Consider the following 21,551-nt stretch of genomic DNA (forward strand, 5'->3'; position numbering starts at 1 on the left):
CGATGTTTGTCCACATCTTGTCATGAGAACAGATGAATCCATGAAGGAAAAAAGTGACCTATTCAGACCTTGGAGGATTACCGAAACCTTTGACAGAATGTGTTTTCATTCAATTTGGGACGCTATGTGGTGTGTGTAACTACGTTATTGGGATTTTGTTTGCCAACAGATTCATTGTGAACTATTTACGCACATATTATGCAAAGACATCGTGTCGACTCTACTTTTAAATCTGCACGAGAGACTCATTTTGTTAAAAGCGTTTCGCTTTCATTTCAATACGTTTCTACCTCTGTGTTTACGCTTTATCGACTTTGGGTGCTTAAGAACATGTGTGCTGCTTGTTGGTTACACGAGCAATGAAAAGATGTGCGTGACTTAAAACGTGTTGACTTCGATGCTTGGTTTGCAAGAAGTGGCTGGATATGACAAAGATTTCTGTAATTGATCTAAGAAATTAAATTGACTTAAAACCCAAAGTGACATTGAAACCCGTATTATCAACAGTGACAGAGGAACACGACACAAAGGAAAAGCAAATTCAGGACAGCAAGTACACGAGTGAAAAGCCATGATGGGAGGAACAATTAAAGACTACACATGTTGTAGAGACACAAAGAAAGTTGGTGCATATCCATAGAAATTCTAGGTTACACTTGAATCAACAATGTTGTACATTGACTTGTTTGTATTGTGCTTTGATCATTTTCTGCTTACTAAGAGGGTGGAAACATGTATCACGTTTTCCGTTAACTTGTACATACTCACTGTTTGCCTGTCAGTAAGTCCTATTTCGACACCGTTAACATATGTATGAAAGGAGATCTATGACAAATATTCTATTCCCGAAGGGAAAAATCAAAGTGAAACTACATTTTGATAAAGTTTCTCTAACGACCTGTAATGTATCCTGTGTACCGAGGAGTCACTCGACAACGATGATTCAATTTAGGAGAAACGTTCAAATCTGCATTTCGTTCGGGGGCCTCCGTATTCAAACCTTGGTGACATGAGAATTGCTACTTTGAAAGAATCCACTTCGAAGCAAGCAGCGTTCTTGAGAGCAGGCAGAAATGTGTTTCTTGAAACTGGAAAAGACCTTTCGTCTCACCGATAGACTCATATAAATGCGCTGTTCACTGCTGACCATGTCATTCCTTCCTCATTTAAGCCATTTAAGCCACAGCAAGGCGAAAAGACTAAGAAAAGAGTGACAGCCAGAAAATTAGTCGTCTTTGAATTTTTGCGAATGTACATAGTCAAAGCTCGATATGTTTGACATGCTACCAACCATGAGGCTGATGCAAGGTCCCAGATGTGTAGAATTCCATCCCGTCTCGTCTTTGCCTACGTCAGACCCGTCGAATTTGAAATTAATGGACAGATAAAAGATCACATAGCAGTTACCTTAACTTGAAAGTCCGAGTCCTCAATACGGGTAACAATCCTGCTGACGACGAAAAAGTAGCTCTCGTCAACAATTTAATTCATTCGTTGTTCAGCGAAGTGGATTTGTACGTGAATAACAAACTGGACAGCAGCAGCATGGATATTTACCCTTATCAAGTGTACTTAGAAAATCACTTGCCGTATGTAAAAGAGGCGTAGAACACCCATCTGTATAATTCCGTGGTTTGGAAAACTAACACGCCGGGCAAGTTCGACGACATAGAATTTAATCACAGATAAGGGATTAAACAACGATGTCTGACTCAACGACCGTCGAAAGTGCATCAAAGATAGACGCATTTTAGAAATGATTGATCGTTTGCATTTGGACATGTGGTTGCAAGACAATTATTAGTTGAACAGAGTGGATGTCCGCCAGAGACTGAATCGAAGCAGTGCCATTTTTCATTGGATGGCTGATGCTGAATCCAAAGTCGAGGAAGCCCGACTGTGCATGCGCCGTGCGGCAGTATTGTTTAAAGAGAGAAACGACATCAATCTCACTTTGAGCAGAACGACCACCAAATTTCCATAAGATGAGTACACGGAAACCGTTAGCATTGCCATTAAACTCCAATCCAAGACCGAAGATCATTTTTTTCCAAGGAATGTTGCTCAAGCCTTTAATCATTTGTATCGTCAGGAAAGCAGCCTCCAACGAAAATATCAATGAAAATCCTTCTAGTTTCAACACTACGAGGTATCAAAGATAGATCTCAGTCCAGATGGCAGGACCGGACCTTGTGTACCATCCCCTTCGAGCCTAACTTTCACAAAACAAGAAGATTTACTTGGGGCCGTTACTTGTCGCTGTATGACGTCACCGGACAGTTTGGTACCAACAACAACCACAGAATTTCGTACGACGATTATGCAGCAAGTTATGTTTTGTGAGCTTTTGATTTCACTCCCGACTAAGCTATGGAAGAATAAGAGGCCTCTTTGGAGTACGGAACCTCTTTGAGATGGAGCAAAAACAAGAAAGAAAAATACTACAGAAGAAAGCGAGAAAGAGACAGTAATCATGTCGAGTTTGCCAGAACAAGAATAACATTTAGTTTCATGTTTTACTCAGCACATAGCTAAAAATAATACAACTCTGATTCACGAACATTGTTTTAGATATCAACACGATCATCCCAGTCATATTTAGCAAGATGAATGTATGATAATCAGCCAAAAAGAAAAATAATTGGAATCATATCTGGATGACGTTTGGGGCCTTATATCCGAAGAAAAAGTGTTGAATCATTGGCATAGAGACTTGCTTAACTATCTCTCTCTTCCACTGACTTCTCTGGAAATCCAATACACCTATGCTCTCTTTCCACAGGGTAAGGAGACGAAGCGTAGAGCTACTTACTTGAGAGACATTTTCAAAAATAATGTCATGAATGAATTGATGACTTATTATTAACTGTGATAGAAAACATGGATGCCTTAGAACTTCATTACCGTTTGACACACAGTTCATACACAGCTACTTGGAATTCTGTCGTGTGTGAACGAAAATTTACTTTTTATACCTGGCATTAAGATAAACCTCCTCGTCGCAAGGCTCACAACAATCAAGCCCATGTCATCAACACAGGCGACATTCATCAATCAGGAACCCACTGGGTCGCATTCCACTTAGTCAACAATCATAGTGTTAACTATTTGTATTCTTATGTATCCCAGCGTTTGGAAGACGGCATCATTCACTTTATGACGGGAAGTACGAATTCGACTCGATTCAATAATGTGAGATTACAAGGAACAGATTCCAAAGTGAGTGGACACTATTGGGGGTATTTTCTTCATCAATGCAGTCTTGGAAATCCCTTAGAACATATAGAGACTTGTTTTGACAGTGAATTTTATTGGCATAATAATAAAGTAGTATTATGGCTTTGTGAACTTGAGTCTTTAGCTAGGAAACGTAGTGTACATTGATGGCAAAATGACCTAAATCAATGGGGGTCGAGTTTGACTTCACAACTGTATTAACTTTGTAAATATTTTCCTGTTCGAAATTGTTTAATTGTTGATTTATTGATTTGTATGTTTGTGTTTAAGAAGCTTGTTCTTGTGAATAGACATGAGAGTTTTGTAAAATGGTGTCTATAGAGTTTTGATAGATTGACCTTGTATGAATATATGCTATTTCCCCATTGTGTAATCTTAGTTTATCGGTTGCTTTCCTACAAAAACGCAAATATGTTTTTCATCTCGTCCTCTTATGCGATTATTAAGCGATGCGCTCACCATTCTTTCTGCCGAGTTCCGAAAAACATCGGAGAAAGGTAGAAGTTCAATTACCCCATTTGTTCGTAGACAAAGGACAACAATGAAAACCCTCTGAATGTGGACTTTTCCATTTACGAATGGCGAAGAGAACTCAATCGAAAAACCTGCCTCGTCTGCAGATGACAAATGAGGAATCACTCCACTGATTGATAATATAACATTGCATTGAGTCTCATTGGAAGGAGACTTTTGAAAATACAGCCATCGGAGATCTCATCAGTAAAACGCTGTGTATCAGATTTAGTCACGTTGCCAGAAGACAACCGTAAGTAAATTTTGGTGCCGGACCACGGTAGTCATTACATTAAAAATGGGAACTTACATGGACGAATCTACATAATTTTGATTTATACAGAAACTAAAATTACAGTAATTAAAAATTTCCTTGAAGGTTTATCCTATCTGTAAATGAAAAAACACAGTAATAATGTTTCATTGATGGAATGTCAGTTATTTTACATGCTTACTTTAGGAACACTATTGTGACATTCGAATCTGGTGCGTTACGTTGCAAATTAAAAACACTTGTTTCAAACACATAGATAAAGAATGTTTACTATATGATTTGAATTAGAACCCTAAATTCTCAATAAACTAAGGTTAGACGCCAAGGATTATCAATCAGGGACCACAGATCATGTAAATGATAACGAATGGAAATGGAAAATAACCAATTCTAGCTCTCATCTTTATGCTAATTGTATTGGAAACCCAGCCGTCCTTGGTACAAATACGTAGGGGAAGAAAGGTTAAGAGAATGTGTAATCAGAGGTCATAACTATTGCATGTGATGTTATGGCAATGCTACAAAATCAACCTCTTTCAATGTCAACAATATAAAGCTCTTCCGATTGCGGCGGCAACGGTTGCGACAGCGCCAGCGTCGACAGTTTGTAAAGGTTTGTGTTGGAGTTATTCATTTGTATATATTATTCCTAAACCCATTATTAGACTGTTGTAATACATAACATTAAGCAAATTGTATTAATTAAAAAGACATGGTAGTTCGGCTCTTTTGCCTAGAACCCATGGTCACAGTTACAGTAAATGTGAATTAAAATATACGTCTTATACTTGGCATTATTTATAACGAAGTTTCTTTTCCATGACACGCTTGCTTGCTCCTGTGAAGTTAATGCCATGGTTTCAGTAACAGAAAATTAGCATAAGATTAGTGTGAAAATAATCTTATTTGCCTATATTTCCTAATCCCATTTTTTGGATTTTCTTTACCTTGGACTGAATTGGAAGAAGCCAAGACAAATTATTCAGTGATTGCAAGCTTTCTCCATTATAACTGATGTCAAAGTCACTGACAGATATAATTTACCGTACTTTTTCATTTGGTTTTAAGTGTCTTGATCACCTTTTTGTCATACTTGGGATACATTATTATATAGCATTAAATTCATTCAGCAACACAAACTCGTACTTCAAATAAGGCAATAGTCATATAAAATCGTTACAGTTACGTTTTGTAAAGTTGTTTCTTATGTTTATATTTGCTAGACCCCATGATGGGTTTTGTTCCTACGTGAGAAGAATCATTATGAAGCTAAGACAATTCATTCTGCAGCATGCTTATTCAGCCCTTTGACCTTAGGTCCAAGTTCACAATTTTACAGCAATGTTTTGGGTGTGTAGTTCATCTGCATGCCTGGGCCTTCTTGTTTCCATTATGAAATATGTCGTTGAATGTGACAAACACATTCATCGATACATACATACATACATGCACGTACACCAATTACAGGTGAAATGGGAAATGTTGGTGCACAGGGACCTCCTGGATCACCGGGACTGCAGGGCGTTGCAGGACCTAAAGGAGACGCGGGTCTAAAAGGCATTAAGGGAGAGACTGGTCTGAAAGGGGACCATGGAGTGGCTGGACAACAAGGCCTACCTGGTATCATGTGTAGATTATGGCATGACTTTAAAGTATCTTGAAATATTAGCAACTGCATCCCGGTGTGTGTCTGTATGTGTGACTGCGTAGATTGGACGACCTCTCAATTACAGGGGATTAACATTAATGATTAAATGTATATAATTTTTCAACTCCTCTTTAAATAAATTTGAATTATCGTGGTTTACATAAACTCATATTATAACATATGCACAATTTCTAATAATGTCTGGTGTTGTCTAATGTTGTAAAGCGCTTAGAGCTTCTAAAGATTAATCGATATACAAAGTCTTCATTATTATTATGATGATGATGATGATGATGATGATGATGATGTTTGGGAACTATATGGACAATATTTGTTTTGCAGATTTTAATTAAGAAGAAATTCCTTTTAGTTAATTTTACTGACTATGAAAGATTCTTTTACATAATTAAATGAAACATGTGTGCTAAATGAGTATTGCTTCTTTGATTTATTTGCGAATATGGGTATTTACTTCGTTCGTACGTATTGAGTAATACTGATGAATAATCGATCAAGGTCGCAGCACGGGACTAAGAAATTAATTGCAACACACAGAGCCTACCTCTGGTGATACGGAGCAGGATATCAACCAGGTATCACAGCGAAATGTTGATAATCTCTACACAACAAATATTTTCTAAGAAAGTGCTGCAGGCGGAATGGAGGAGAGACACAGACTCAAGACACTTGTTCAAAAGTTAAGAGAGGCTATATAACTCTTCGCGACCATCTAATAAGGGTGCGCCTATTGTGTCTAGTCATCCTGAACTGTAACACCGTGTCATTGAAAACACATAGACCAGTTGCGATAGTAAGAAAGGAGAGAATGCATGACCAGAGGTGGACCAATAACAAGACCTGAAAGAGTTGATGATTTGGATACTATCATAAATACTGCTCACCATGGTAATGACAACATGAGGATTCAATCTCATTTCTACAATCGCTTATACCATATGAAAGTATAGGTCTGGTGTTCTCAAAACTAGATCTAAGCAAGCAACCCCTAGACCCAATAGACTATAAGTCGAGCTAAAGACGATACGGAGTGAGATTCTATCATTGAGGAGACATGCCAGTGACACTACATAGCAATATAATATAAGCAAGGATAGCAGAAAACAACTATAAGAGCGGAAGAGAATAATGTCGTGCAAGAGGGAGGTCTTTATCGCAAGACTTTTATCGCGAATCCCTACAAATTTGCTTCAACTCTCTAGCTATCTGGAATTTAGCAGATTGACAGCAACATAGTTCCCGAAATAAACACATGATGACCTTCTCAGAGAAGATTTCTGGAAGAGTGCCTAACGATTCTACTTGTAGAACCACCATCTTATGTCCAAGAAACAGTGGATCCTACCAGAAAAAAGTATATACAGTTGTAAGAAAAGTTAGATTTATCTCGGGTCCAGTACCTAGTGGTATCCCTCGAAGGTGTACAAGATGTGCTTATAGTTGGATCTTGCCAATGCTTAAAGTTAAAACCCCACAAGCTGACTGAATTTGTTTTTGGCCATTGCCATATACCAGAGAGTGTTCAGCAGTTAATTCAACTAATGTTTATGGCAGAGAAATTCACCACTACGTAGTAAGCACAGGAAAAAATGATCATCACAGACTGTGCCTTCTCAGTTATGGTTAGGGAGACACGAGGGCTAAAACAATATTCGAGGTACGATACGCATGTCAACCAACAGGATATTCATGGATGACCTTCTGGTAACCACTTATACACATGTCCTCTCAAGATTGGTGTTGACAGCACTGTCCCCCAGAGACTTATCATGAGCTCCATGAAGTTTACGAAATGGATGTTCAGGAGCTTGGTGATAAGAAAAGGTCGGGTCACTTCCTAGCTTGTAATGAAAATCCAAGACGAGTGGCTCCTATCTATTCTGGATAATCTCAGTAATATCCGGTGCCTTGCCAAGAGTTTAATGCGACTCTGAATAATACGCAAGGCATCAAAGGGCGAAAACCCAGGTAGAAGAAGGGGTGCGTAAGATTGACAGATCATCATTTCCCGAGAAATTTAAGGAATGGATGTATCAGAATGGACTACTGTCTAGACTGGTTTGGTGGAGCTTCTAGATAAACTCATAAAGTCTCTGTGCATTTGGCTTAGAATCCTATCACCGTTCAAAAACATTGGTATCTACACCGACATCCGCGTTCGTGTACGAAGATCGTACATAAAAATTACGGAAATATTTGGCGCACGTCATTTTACTCAACGGGACCCGGATTCAGAATGCTTCGACTATCATCAGTGTTGGAAAGCTACAGGGTAGCCAAGGCAACAATTCTCATGATAATGAAGCAATTGAAGAACAGAAAGGTCGTTCCCGCAGTCATTGAAATCAGAAATGGTAGAAAATGTCCAGTTTCCCATCCAGCTGAATCAGCAGAAAGTAGATTTCATCACGACTAATTAGTGGAACAAACCGTAATGGAAGACGAGGCTTGGGAGCCGGTTACACGCATAGCTAGATTGAAATTGAACCAGCTATGAGATGGTAAAATTTCTAGGAAGAGCTGTGGAAAGTGGAGGAGAGTAAACATTCAAAGATTGTCCATCTAGAAAGCCAGGGAGAATGAAACAGGTGGTCTTTACCATAGAGGAAGCGCCTTCTGATTCATTTTATGCTTAGATCAGTGTATGATATTTTGCAATATCCAACACATTTGCACAGATGGGGACTCGTTGAGAGTCCTGCATGTCCTCTATGGTAAAAGAGGTAGCCTAGAGCACATCATGTCAGCATGCAATATTTCACTAACACAAGTCCGCTACAGATGAAGGCATGATAAAGTACTACAAGAGCTAGAAGACATCTTGGAAACGTCTAGAAAGATGGAAAACTAGAATCATTCATCAGGCCAAGAGTTATCAACTTTGTCAAAGAAAGAGATTCTTTAATGAAGCAGAGAGTTAGGGCATGGATGAAACTGAGAAGAAATTGGTGGCCATTGGTTGACATTTCCCCTGGAAAGAAAGGGGTGATTCAGGAAAGACAGCTCACCAAGAATGTAGAGCTGATGAAGACATGCAAGAGTAAAGGAGGGAGTACGTGATTGCTCCTGGTAGAAGTGGGAGGTAGAGGGTTTCCTGCACAATCGATCTGGAAGATGTTCAATGGTCTAGGAATCATCATCATCATTGGCGACTGAGTCTCGAGAGACCATGCGAATAGCGCCCTTGGGATGTTTTCTGTCTCTGGGGTGTTGACATCGTCTACTTTGACTGTACAGGCCTATACGCGAGTGACAGTCCCTATTGTAGTTGGTGCAGACATACTGGGAAGTCTGAGTTACTGTGGTTTCTACTGCGTTCTTCTTTCTCTCACGTTTCTCTGCCGCCAACTGGTCTCTCCTCTCATCAGCGACTGATATGCCCTTGCCTACCGTCAGTCTCCAGGTGCCGCGGTCCTCAGCCAGAACTTCCCAACCATCGGGTGAAATGTCGGATGTCTTCATGTCACTCCTGCACACTTCCTTGAAACGGAGTGTGGGGCGGCCGACTCTTCTCGTGCCAGTGGCTAGCTGTACATCTAGGATGTCCTTTGGCAGACTCCCATCCTCCATGCGTCGGACGTTTCCCAGCAATCGACGGCGGCGTTTGCTCAACAGGGAGTACATGCTGAGGTTACTTGCACGCTACAGGATCTCACTGTGTTGGACACGGTTTTGCCAGCTGATTTTCAGGATGCGTTTTAGGCACCGTATATGAAAGGAGTTGAGCCGATTCTCTTGCCTCGTGTAGGTACTCCAGGTCTCCCTTCCATATAGAAGAGTGCTGATAACGCAGGCCTGGTAGACTTGCACCTTGGTGTGCTCTGTCAGCGCGTTGTTTTCCCAGTCGTGCCATGATAGTGTTTGTCTTTCCACAAGCCTTCTATCCAGCTCGATACCAAGCGCGAGAGTGTTGCTAATGGTTGATCCCAGGTAGGTAAAGTTGTTGACTGCTTCCAGGGTGACACCGTCGATTTTGATGGAAGGGGCAATGGTGGTATCTTGCACGCTGATATTTGTCTTTCCAGGCTGATGGTGAGCCCAAACTGCATGCAAGCATCAGCGAAACGGTCTCCCATTCTCTGGAGGGCTTCCTCGGTGTGGGTCACAAGAGCCGCGTCATCTGCAGAAAGCATATCCCTGATGAGCACAGCCCTCATTTTGGTCTTCGAGCGCAGTTGAGAAGTTGAAAAAGACCCTTCCTGCTGACAAAGTCAAAGGCCATGATGAGGTCGATGAACATCATGTAGAGTGGTTGACCTTGCTCTCTGCTCTTCTCTTGGAGTTGTCGTAGGGAGAAGATCATGTCTGTCGTCGACCTGCCTGCTCTGAAGCCGCACTGGGATTCCGGGTATACGCAGTCAGCCAGTAACTGCAGCCTGTTGAGTATGATACGGGCGTACACTTTACCAACGATGCTCAGAAGCGAGATCCATCTGTAATTATTACAGTCACTGCGGTCGCCCTTGTTTTTGTAAAGGGTCACAATAGTGGCGTCGCGCATGTCTTGGGACCTGCTCCTTCCTCCCAGCAGATGCAAAGTAGCTCATGCAGTGGCTGAAGCCCACTTTTGATAGCTTCGGGCGGGATGCTGTCACCACCTGGTGCTTTAACGTTTGGGAGGGAGTCAATTGCTTTGCTGAGCTCCTCTAAGGTTGGCACTTTGTCGAGCTCCTCCATGGTGGGCAGATTCTTTAAGCTGCTGAGGACTGCATTGGTGTCTGACGTTTCTCAGGAATATAGCTCTGAGTATTCGCCACCCATCTGGCCATCTGTTGCCCACGGTCTGTGATCTTCTCTTGCATCAGAGATTTCAGGGGAGCGAACCCTTTCAATGTGGGGCCTAGAGCCTTCTTGATGAAATTGTACATACCTTGGATGTTTCCGGACTCGGCACTGCGCTGGATTCCTTCACACAGTTGTTGCCTGTACTCGTTCGCCTACTGTCCAGCGATGCGGTGGGTGTTGCTTCGGGCACTCCTGATATCAGCAAGCGTCCGTTCATTCGGGCATTTTTTTGTAATCTATGAAGGCTTTTCGTTTCTCCTCGAGTATTGGTTCCATCCTTGATTGGTGTGCACTGAACCAGTCCTGTCTGTGTCGTTCCTTCTTGCCAAAGGTGGACATGGCTGTACTGCAGATGCCACCCTTCACTGCGTTCCACTTGGCTGTGGAATCGTGCTCTGGCAGGTCCTAGAGAGCCTTGTCCAGGGCGGACACATACTCCTCCATCTTGGAGGTGACCGACATCTGCGCAGTGTTTATGCGAGGGTGTCTTTTTGGTTTTCAGCGGTGTATTGTATGTGGCTGTAATCGCACCGTGCTGCTCACGAGGGCATGGTCGGAGTCGCATTCTGCACTGTGGTAGGTTCTGGTGGAGAGGACGCTGTTAAGGGCAGAACGGCTGGTGATGACCAAGTCGAGTTGGTGCCAGCATGGAGACCTGGTGTGTTTCCATTACACTTTGTGTTGTGGCTTACACTTGAAGGAGGTGTTTGTAACGCACATGCCATGGTAGGTACACAGCTCCAGCAGTCTCTGACCGTTTTCGTTGTTCTGGGAATAACAGGAAAAAACTGCAAAGTTGCATTTCAAGTACTGGACAAAACTGTTGAAAACAATCCAGATAGCTATTGATGAAGCGTGAGGACACGTGCTGGCTGCCCATCACCAACAGGAAGTGAATGTTCAACACTACCGTCCCATCATCAGATGGTCCTCTGAGATAAATGCTGAAACTCTCAAGAGTTCGATGGTCTTGCCTGATGATGTTGAAGATGCAGCCGGATATAAACTGTATATTCAGTATAATGACACTGTACTGTTCTCGGGACAGCATCAAAAATATTAAAAAGATCTTAATCAGTCTGATTGCCAAACATATAGAGGTATCCCACTCGAAATTGTAAATCGTTTAAGATATTTCGGTTTCTTTGACTAATAAAACGTGAAGTCAATGGGTCGATCAAACAACAGGTGTTGTGTGAGGTGTGTAACTTAGTTGAAATTGACGAAACTCATTCTAGATCAGGTGTTAATTGCACCAAACTTCTTCACTCAGTACGGTTTTCGCTGAACTTTGTTGTTAACGTTTGAAAAGATAGACTCATAAAGTATTTAACCCATGCGACTAGTTTCTGCTCAGGGTATATAGACTATCAATTTTTTTAAAGAAATATTGTACGATCTTGAAAACTTGAAAACGAAAATATAAAAGCAATACAGATATTTGAAGAATAAAGTTTTATTTGTAAATTTAGATAGAATGTTTCATTACTTAATGCAAGAAAATTTATTCCTACCTGAAAATATATTTTGTGCAGACAGCAAATACATAATTATGATGCACTATTGTCTGAGAAAACATATGGACACCGATGTTAAAGCTTTATATTAAAGATCAGAATTTCAGGCGATCTGATAAAAGACGGTCAGTATAGAAGTTGTAATACTTTAGTGGTTAAAGATGGAGTTCACTTATTAAACAAAATCGTGTAAAAATTATAATGTTGTTCGTGACGAAATTTTTCTGGGAAAGATCCGGTATTTATGGATTAATAGAGTTCTTAGTTATTCGGAACTAAAAGCAAATGGAACTACTAGTAACAGATTCATCGCTGAAGGTATCTTTTGCTCAACAGGTTCTTAAACAGAAAGACTTTCTGAATACAATTGGAACTGATGATGAAAAATACTAGCAATCGAATTTATACAATAATTCAATTGTTTTAATGCACAAGAAGTTCACTTAGGAATAAATCAATCATTCCATACAAACAGACGCGTTCATCAATTATAGGTGAAAAGGGCAATGTTGGTGCACCGGGAAATCCTGGATCACCGGGGCTGCAGGGTGTAGCAGGACCCAAAGGAGAAACAGGTCTAACAGGACTTAAGGGAGAGGCTGGTCTGAAAGGGGAACATGGTACGGTTGGGTCACAAGGGCCACAGGGTTTAACAGGTAAAGTATGCCATGGCTTGAAATTGTTGTTGTTGTAGGTGAAACACCACTTTTCAGCACAGGATAGGATATACACGGTGGCCATTATCAGTGGTGAGGATGAACCGGTATTAAACTACAAGAGCAGACTTGTCAGCATGGTTTTGTTGGTAACTTGTGTGTTTTATATTTTGGGTGTTCCACAAAGCTCTTGCCAGCATTAAATCCACACTGGTAAAAATATGAACAGCTGCATATCTGGAACTGATTTTCTTTCAGCTGATGTCAGTAAAAAAAACTTGTGTTTTCCTTAGTACGTTCAAGACTGGGCTGTTGTAATTCACTTCCATTCGGTATCTAATACAGAAGCTTCAAAAAGATAAAAATATTTATGTTCAGATCATCTTTAGATTACGACGAAGTGAGCACACCTATCCCCTGCTCTGTCACCTTCAATCGCAACCCGTTTTATCCAGAACCAAACGGATAATCTGTTCACTATTCTAGGTTTCATTGACTGAATCCAGGCCAATATACCTATATGACCTCATTCATGTATGCACCCCATCTATAAACTTACGCTCCTTTGCAGCAGTTGTATTCTCATTGTTACCACTGTCAAAATGCATTACGGGCCCAGCTAAGAGGAACGAACTGCCCATTGATCTTTGACACAAGGACAATGTGATCTCTTTCAAGAGTGCTCCTAAAACTAATCTATTTCGCCTACAAGAGCGGACTTGACAGCATGGTTTTGTTTTGTAATTTCATGGTGTTTGTCCTTTGTAATATTGTCATTGTATATGATTTTATGTGTTAACTAATAGTCAAAAGCGCTTACATCACTTGGAGCTTCTAATGATTATTAACTATGATTAGTCCACATTAACAATAATAATAATAATAAAAATAATAATAGTAATAATAATAATAATAATAATTTTTATTATTATTGTTATTATTATTATTATTATCATTATTATTACTATTATTAATATTGTTGTTGCTGTTATTATTATTATTATTAATATTATCATTATTATTATTATTATTATTATTATTATTATTATTATTATTATTATTATTATCAATATACAATCAGTACCTAGTTTATTTGGGCTGAGTCCGTTGTTAAGATAATTGGTCTTACAGGCTCTTTGTTGCTCAGAAAGCTGTGGACAATAAAGTGGACAGCATCTTGACAAAACTCTTTGTTTTGTGATAATACAGGCAGACTTTACCTTGTAATTCCTGGTTATGATTAAAGACATGGCCGGAGGGTTTAACGTAATGGATTTTCTCACTGCAAGGACTTTGATCATCGCACTTTTGAACCTAACTTAGCCAAAGACAAAGATAGCTCACTCGCGGGTACCTTTGTACACGTTAATGAAACTCAAATACATTAGTGTTAATATATAAAAGTTTGACACAAGTACTGTATACACAATTCCATGAAAAACAGAGACATCGTGGAAACAGTAATAAATAATGATGATGCCAAATGATCGGAATCAAACTTATGCAAGACTTCAAAAGGTTTAAGCTGCACATAAAGCTAATTAAAATTAGATCATCATTGAATGTTGTAGATCAAATTGGGTTGCAATATGTGAAGTATTAGTAAAGTTATACTGCAGAAACTAACGTTTAGGAGGACACTTAGGAAGGACAATCAGGTGTGATAAATCCTGTAAATGTTAAGTCATTACAATGGAAATTAAAATAATTATAATTCTCATCAATATTCAGCAAAATGTTAAATTTAGTAAGAATGTAACAATGCTTGGTTAAAGTATTTAAGGACAAAACGTTGGTAGACATTTATTGGAAATTACTGTAAGTGATGACGCAGAATGCTGTAAATCAATCTTATTGACTCTAACAATATAAAGATTTCCAATAGCGGTGGTTATGGTTGTGACTGCGCCAGCGTCAACAGCGTGTAAAACTTTGGTGCAAGATTTTCATTTGTATATATTTCCAAACCTTATTAATAGACTCTTATCATGCGTGGCATGACTCACTGTGAAGCAAACAAGTAATTCCACGAATTAACTTCTAAACCCCTTGGGTCAAAGTCAGAGTTATAAAACATTGTGTTTAGTCCGCTACAGATGAAGACATGATAAATTACTACAAGAGCAAGAAACCATCTTGGAAAAGTGTAGAAAGATGTAAAACCAGAATCAATCATCAGGCCAAGATTTATGAACTTTGTCAAAGACGGAGAGTCTTTAATGAAGCAGAAAGTTAGGGCATGGATGAAATTGAGAAGAAATTGGTGGCCATTGGTTGACATTTCCCCTGGAAAGATTCAGGGGAAATGTCAACCAATTCAGGAAAGATAGCTCACCAAGAATGTAGAGCTGATGAAGACATGCAAGAGTAAAGGAGGGAGTACGTGATTGCTCCTGGTAGAAGTGGGAGGTAGAGGGTTTCCTGCACAATCGATCTGGAAGATGTTCAATGGTCTAGGAATCATCATCATCGTCATCATTAACGACTGAGCCTCGAGAGACCATGCAAATAACGCCCTTGGGATGTTTTCTGTCTCTGGGGTGTTGCCATCGTCTGCTTTGACTGTACAGGCCTAAACGCGAGTGACAGTCCCTATTGTAGTTGGTGCAGACATACTGGGAAGTCTGAGTTACTGTGGTTTCTACCGCGTTCTTCTTTCTCTCACGTTTCTCTGCCGCCAATTGGTCTCTCCTCTCATCAGCGACTGATATGCCCTTGCCTACCGTCAGTCTCCAGGTGCCGCGGTCCTCAGCCAGAACTTCCCAACCATCGGGTGAATGTCGGATGCCTTCATGTCCCTCTTGCACACTTCCTTGAAACGGAGTGAGGGGCGGCCGACTCTTCTCGTGCCAGTGGCTAGCTGTACATCTAGGATGTCCTTTGGCAGACTCCCATCCTCCATGCGTCGGACGTTTCCCAGCCATCGACGGCGGCGTTTGCTCAACAGGGAGTACATGCTGAGGTTACTTGCACGCTACAGGATCTCACTGTGTTGGTCACGGTCTTGCCAGCTGATTTTCAGGATGCGGTTTAGGCACCGTATATGAAAGGAGTTGAGCCGATTCTCTTGCCTCGTGTAGGTACTCCAGGTCTCACTTCCATGTAGATGTGTGCTGAGAACGCAGGCCTGGTAGACTTGGACCTTGGTGTGCTCTGTCAGCGCGTTGTTTTCCCATACCCTCTTCGTGAGTCGTGCCATGATAGTGTTTGCCTTTCCAAACATTCTATCAAGCTATATATCAAGCGCGAGAGTGTCGCTAATGGTTGATCCCAGGTAGGTAAAGTTGTTGACTGCTTCCAGGGTGACACCGTCGATTTTGATGGAAGGGGCAATGGTTGTATCTTGCACGCTGATATTTGTCTTTACCAGGCTGATGGTCAGCCCAAACTGCATGCAAGCATCAGCGAAACGGTCTCCCATTCTCTGGAGGGCTTCCTCGGTGTGGGTCACAAGAGCCGCGTCATCTGCAAAAAGCATCTCCCTGACGAGCACAGCCCTCATTTTGGTCTTCGAGTGCAGTTGAGAAGTTGAAAAAGACAAAGTCAAAGACCATGATGAGGTCGATGAACATCATGTAGAGTGGTTGACCTTGCTCTCTGTTCTTCTCTTGGAGTTGTCGTAGGGAGAAGATCATGTATGTCGTCGACCTGCCTGCTCTGAAGCCGCACTGGGATTCCGGGTACACGCGGTCAGCCAGCAACTGCAGCCTGTTGAGTATGATGCGGGCGTACACTTTACCAACGATGCTCAGGAGCGAGATCCATCTGTAATTATTACTGTCACTGCGGTCGCCCTTGTTTTAGTAAAGGGTCACAATAGTGCCGTCGCGCATGTCTTGGGGCCTGCTCCGTTCTCCCAGCAGATGCAAAGTAGCTTATGCAGTGGCTGAAGCAATGTTGGTTTCCCACGTTTGATAGTTTCGGGCGGGATGCTGTCACTACCTGGTGCTTTGACGTTTGGGAGGGAGTCAATTGCTTTGCTGAGCTCCTCTAAGGTTGGCACTTTGTCGAGCTCCTCCATGGTGGGCAGATTCTTTATGCTGCTGAGGACTGCATTGGTGACTGACGTTTCTCAGGAATATAGCTCTGAGTAGTGCTCCACCCATCTGGCCATCTGTTGCCCACGGTCTGTGATCTTCTCTCGTATCAGAGATTTCAGGGGAGCGAACCCTTTCAGTGTGGGGCCTACAGCCTTCTTGATGAAACTGTACATACCTTGGATGTTTCCGGACTCGGCACTGCGCTGGATTCCTTCACACTGTTGTTGCCTGTACTCTCTATTGATGCGGTGGGTGTTGCTTCAAACACTCCTGATAGCAACAAGAGTCCGTTCGTTAAGGCACTTTTTTGTAATCTATGAAGGCTTTTCGTTTCTCCTCGAGTATTGGTTCCATCCTTGATTGGTGTGCGTTGAACCAGTCCTGTCTGGGTCGTTCCTTCTTGCCATGGCTGTACTGTAGATGCCACCCTTCATGGCCTTCCACTTGGCTGTGGAATCGTGCTCTGGCAGGTCCTAGAGAGCCTTGTCCAGGGCGGACACATACTCCTCCATCTTGGAGGTGACCGACATCTGCGCAGTGTTTATGCGAGGGTGTCTTTTTGGTTTTGAGCGGTGTATTGTGTGTGGCTGTAATCGCACCGTGCTGCTCACGAGGGCATGGTCGGAGTCGCACTCTACACTGTGGTAGGTTCTGGTGGAGAGGACGCTGTTAAGGGCAGAGGGCCTGGTGATGACTAAGTCGAGTTGGTGCCAGCATGGAGACCTGGTGTGTTTCCATTACACTTTGTGTTGTGGCTTACACTTGAAGGAGGTGTTTGTGACGCACATGCCATGGTAGGTACACAGCTCCAACATCTCTGACCGTTTTCGTTGTTCTGGGAATAACAGGAAAAAACTGCAAAGTTGCATTTCAAGTACTGGACAAAACTGTTGAAAACAATCCAGATAGCTATTGATGAAGCGTGAGGATACGTGCTGGCTGCCCATCACCAACAGGAAGTGAATGTTCAACACTACCGTCCCATCATCAGATGGTCCTCTGAGATAAATGCTGAAACTCTCAAGAGTTCGATGGTCTTGCCTGATGATGTTGAAGATGCAGCCGGATATAAACTGTATATTCAGTATAATGACACTGTACTGTTCTCGGGACAGCATCAAAAATATTCAAAAGATCTTAATCAGTCTGATTGCCAAACGTATAGAGGTATCCCACTCGAAATTGTAAATCGTTTAAGATATTTAGGTTTCTTGGTCTATTAAAACGTGAAGTTAATGGGTTGATCAAACAACAGGTGTTGTGTGAGGTGTGTAACTTAGTTGAAATTGACGAAACTCATTCTAGAACAGGTGTTGTGTGCACCAAACTTCTTCACTCAGTACGGTTTTCACTGAACTTTGTTGTTAACGTTTGAAAAGATAGACTCATAAAGTATTTAACCCATGTGACTAGTTTCTGCTCAGGGTATATATACTATCACTTGTTTAAAGAAATATTGTACGATCTTGAAAACTTGAAAAGGAAAATATAAAAGCAATACAGATATTTGAAGAATAAAGTTTTATTTGTAAATTTAGATAGAATATGTTTCATTACTTAATGCAAGAAAGTTTATTCCTACCTGAAAATATATTTTGTGCAGACAGCAAATACATAATTATGATGCACTATTGTCTGAGAAAACATATGGACACCGATGTTAAAGCTTTATATTAAAGATCAGAATTTCAGGCGATCTGATAAAAGACGGTCAGTATAGAAGTTGTAATACTTTAGTGGTTAAAGATGGAGTTCACTTATTAAACAAAATTGTGTAAAAATTATAATGTTGTTCGTGACGAAATTTTTCTGGGAAAGATCCGGTATTTATGGATTAATAGATTTCTTAGTTATTTGGAAATAAAAGCAAATGGAACTACTAGTAACAGATTCATCGCTGAGGGTATTTTTTGCTCAACAGGTTCTTAAACAGAAAGACTTTCTGAATACAATTAGAAATGATGATGAAAAATACTAGCAATCGAATTTATGCAATAATTCAACTGTTTTAATGCACAAGAAGTTCACTTAGGAATAAATCAATCATTCCATACAAACAGACGCGTTCATCAATTATAGGTGAAAAGGGCAATGTTGGTGCACCGGGAAATCCTGGATCACCGGGGCTGCAGGGTGTAGCAGGACCCAAAGGGGAAACAGGTCTAACAGGACTTAAGGGAGAGGCTGGTCTGAAAGGGGACCCTGGTATGGTTGGGCCACAAGGCCCACAGGGTTTAACAGGTAAATTATGCCATGGCTTGAAATTGTTGTTGTTGTAGGTGAAACACCACTTTTCAGAACAGGATAGGCTATACATGGTGGCCAGTATCAGTGGTGAGGATGAACCGGAATTAAACTACAAGAGCAGACTTGTCAGCATGGTTTTGTTGGTAACTTGTGTCCGCAAATGTTAAACATTGCAGCCCACATGATCTATGTTTTGGGTGTTCTACAAAGCTCTTGCCAGCATTAAATTCACGCTGTCAATACAAAACCTAGGCTTCACTCCCGATAGTACCCTCTCATTACACCAACATGTAATAAACATATGAACAGCTGCATATCTGGAACTGATTTTCTTTCAGTTGATGTCAGTAAAACACTTGTGTGTTCCTTAGTACGTTCAAGACTGGGCTGTTGTAATTCACTTCCATTCGGTATCTAATACAGAAGCTTCAAAAAGATAAAAATATTTATGTTCAGATCATCTTTAGATTACGAAGAAGTGAGCACACCTATCCCCTGCTCTGTAACCTTCAATCGCAACCAGTCTTATCCAGAACCAAACGGATAATCTGTTCACTATTCTAGGTTTCATTGACTGAATCCAGGCCAATATACCTATATGACCTCATTCATGTATGCACCCCATCTATAAACTTACGCTCCTTTGCAGCAGTTGTATTCTCATTGTTACCACTGTCAAAATGCATTACGGGCCCAGCTAAGAGGAACGAACTGCCCATTGATCTTTGACACAAGGACAATGTGATCTCTTTCAAGAGTGCTCCTAAAACTAATCTATTTCGCCTACAAGAGCGGACTTGACAGCATGGTTTTGTTTTGTAATTTCATGGTGTTTGTCTTTTGTAATATTGTCATTGTATATGATTTTATGTGTTAACTAATAGTCAAAAGCGCTTACATCACTTGGAGCTTCTAATGATTATTAACTATGATTAGTCCACATTAATAATAATATAATAATAATAATAACAATAATAATAATAACAACAACAATATTAATAATAATAATAATAATAATTATTATTATTATTATTATAACTATTATTATTATTTTTATTATTATTATTATTACTATTATTAATATTGTTGATATTATTATTATTATTATTATTATTATCATTATTATTCTCAATATACAATCAGTACCTAGTTTATTTGGGCTGAGTCCGTTGTTAAGATATTTGGTCTTACAGGCTTTTTATTGGTCAGAAAGCTGTGGACAATAAAGTGGACAGCATCTTGACAAAACTCTTTGTTTTGTGATAATACAGGCAGACTTTACCTTGTAATTCCTGGTTATGATGAAAGCCATGGCCGGAGGGTTTAACGTAATGGATTTTCATCGCACTTTTGAACCTAACTTAGCCAAAGACAAAGATAACCCACTCGCGGGTAACTTTGTACACGTTATTGAAACTCAAATACATTAGTGTTAATATATAAAAGTTTGACACAAGTACTGTATACACAATTCCATGAAAAACAGAGACATCGTGGAAACAGTAATAAATAATGATGATGCCAAATGATCGGAATCAAACTTATGCAAGACTTCAAAAGGTTTAAGCTGCACATAAAGCTAATTAAAATTAGATCATCATTGAATGTTGTAGATCAAATTGGGTTGCAATATGTGAAGTATTAGTAAAGTTATACTGCAGAAACTAACGTTTAGGAGGACACTTAGGAAGGACAATCAGGTGTGATAAATCCTGTAAATGTTAAGTCATTACAATGGAAATTAAAATAATTATAATTCTCATCAATATTCAGCAAAATGTTAAATTTAGTAAGAATGTAACAATGCTTGGTTAAAGTATTTAAGGACAAAACGTTGGTAGACATTTATTGGAAATTACTGTAAGTGATGACGCAGAATGCTGTAAATCAATCTTATTGACTCTAACAATATAAAGATTTCCAATAGCGGTGGTTATGGTTGTGACTGCGCCAGCGTCAACAGCGTGTAAAACTTTGGTGCAAGATTTTCATTTGTATATATTTCCAAACCTTATTAATAGACTCTTATCATGCGTGGCATGACTCACTGTGAAGCAAACAAGTAATTCCACGAATTAACTTCTAAACCCCTTGGGTCAAAGTCAGAGTTATAAAACATTGTGTTTAGTCCGCTACAGATGAAGACATGATAAATTACTACAAGAGCAAGAAACCATCTTGGAAAAGTGTAGAAAGATGTAAAACCAGAATCAATCATCAGGCCAAGATTTATGAACTTTGTCAAAGACAGAGAGTCTTTAATGAAGCAGAAAGTTAGGGCATGGATGAAATTGAGAAGAAATTGGTGGCCATTGGTTGACATTTCCCCTGGAAAGATTCAGGGGAAATGTCAACCAATTCAGGAAAGATAGCTCACCAAGAATGTAGAGCTGATGAAGACATGCAAGAGTAAAGGAGGGAGTACGTGATTGCTCCTGGTAGAAGTGGGAGGTAGAGGGTTTCCTGCACAATCGATCTGGAAGATGTTCAATGGTCTAGGAATCATCATCATCATCATCATTAACGACTGAGCCTCGAGAGACCATGCAAATAACGCCCTTGGGATGTTTTCTGTCTCTGGGGTGTTGCCATCGTCTGCTTTGACTGTACAGGCCT

General features: G+C 40.4%; 1 protein-coding gene across 4 annotated transcripts in view; it reads left to right on the plus strand.

Annotated features, from left to right (window-relative positions):
• LOC149794148 (uncharacterized) overlaps positions 1-21,551 on the plus strand; it is a 78,963-nt gene that overhangs the window by 21,093 nt on the left and 36,319 nt on the right. Inside the window, exons 6-8 of one of the 4 annotated variants that reach the window (XM_089968221.1) lie at positions 5,492-5,644; positions 12,487-12,648; positions 18,768-18,929. In XM_089968221.1, coding sequence (XP_089824347.1) covers positions 5,492-5,644; positions 12,487-12,648; positions 18,768-18,929 — 477 coding nt within the window. The remainder of the gene's footprint in view (positions 1-5,491; positions 5,645-12,486; positions 12,649-18,767; positions 18,930-21,551) is intronic. The other 3 variants (XM_089968224.1, XM_089968223.1, XM_089968222.1) reach the window with 3 other exon arrangements.

The sequence above is a fragment of the Sinohyriopsis cumingii genome, chromosome 8 (genome assembly GCF_028554795.1).
Source record: "Sinohyriopsis cumingii isolate HCF-2022 chromosome 8, ASM2855479v2, whole genome shotgun sequence".
Taxonomy (NCBI): Eukaryota; Metazoa; Mollusca; class Bivalvia; order Unionida; family Unionidae; genus Sinohyriopsis; species Sinohyriopsis cumingii.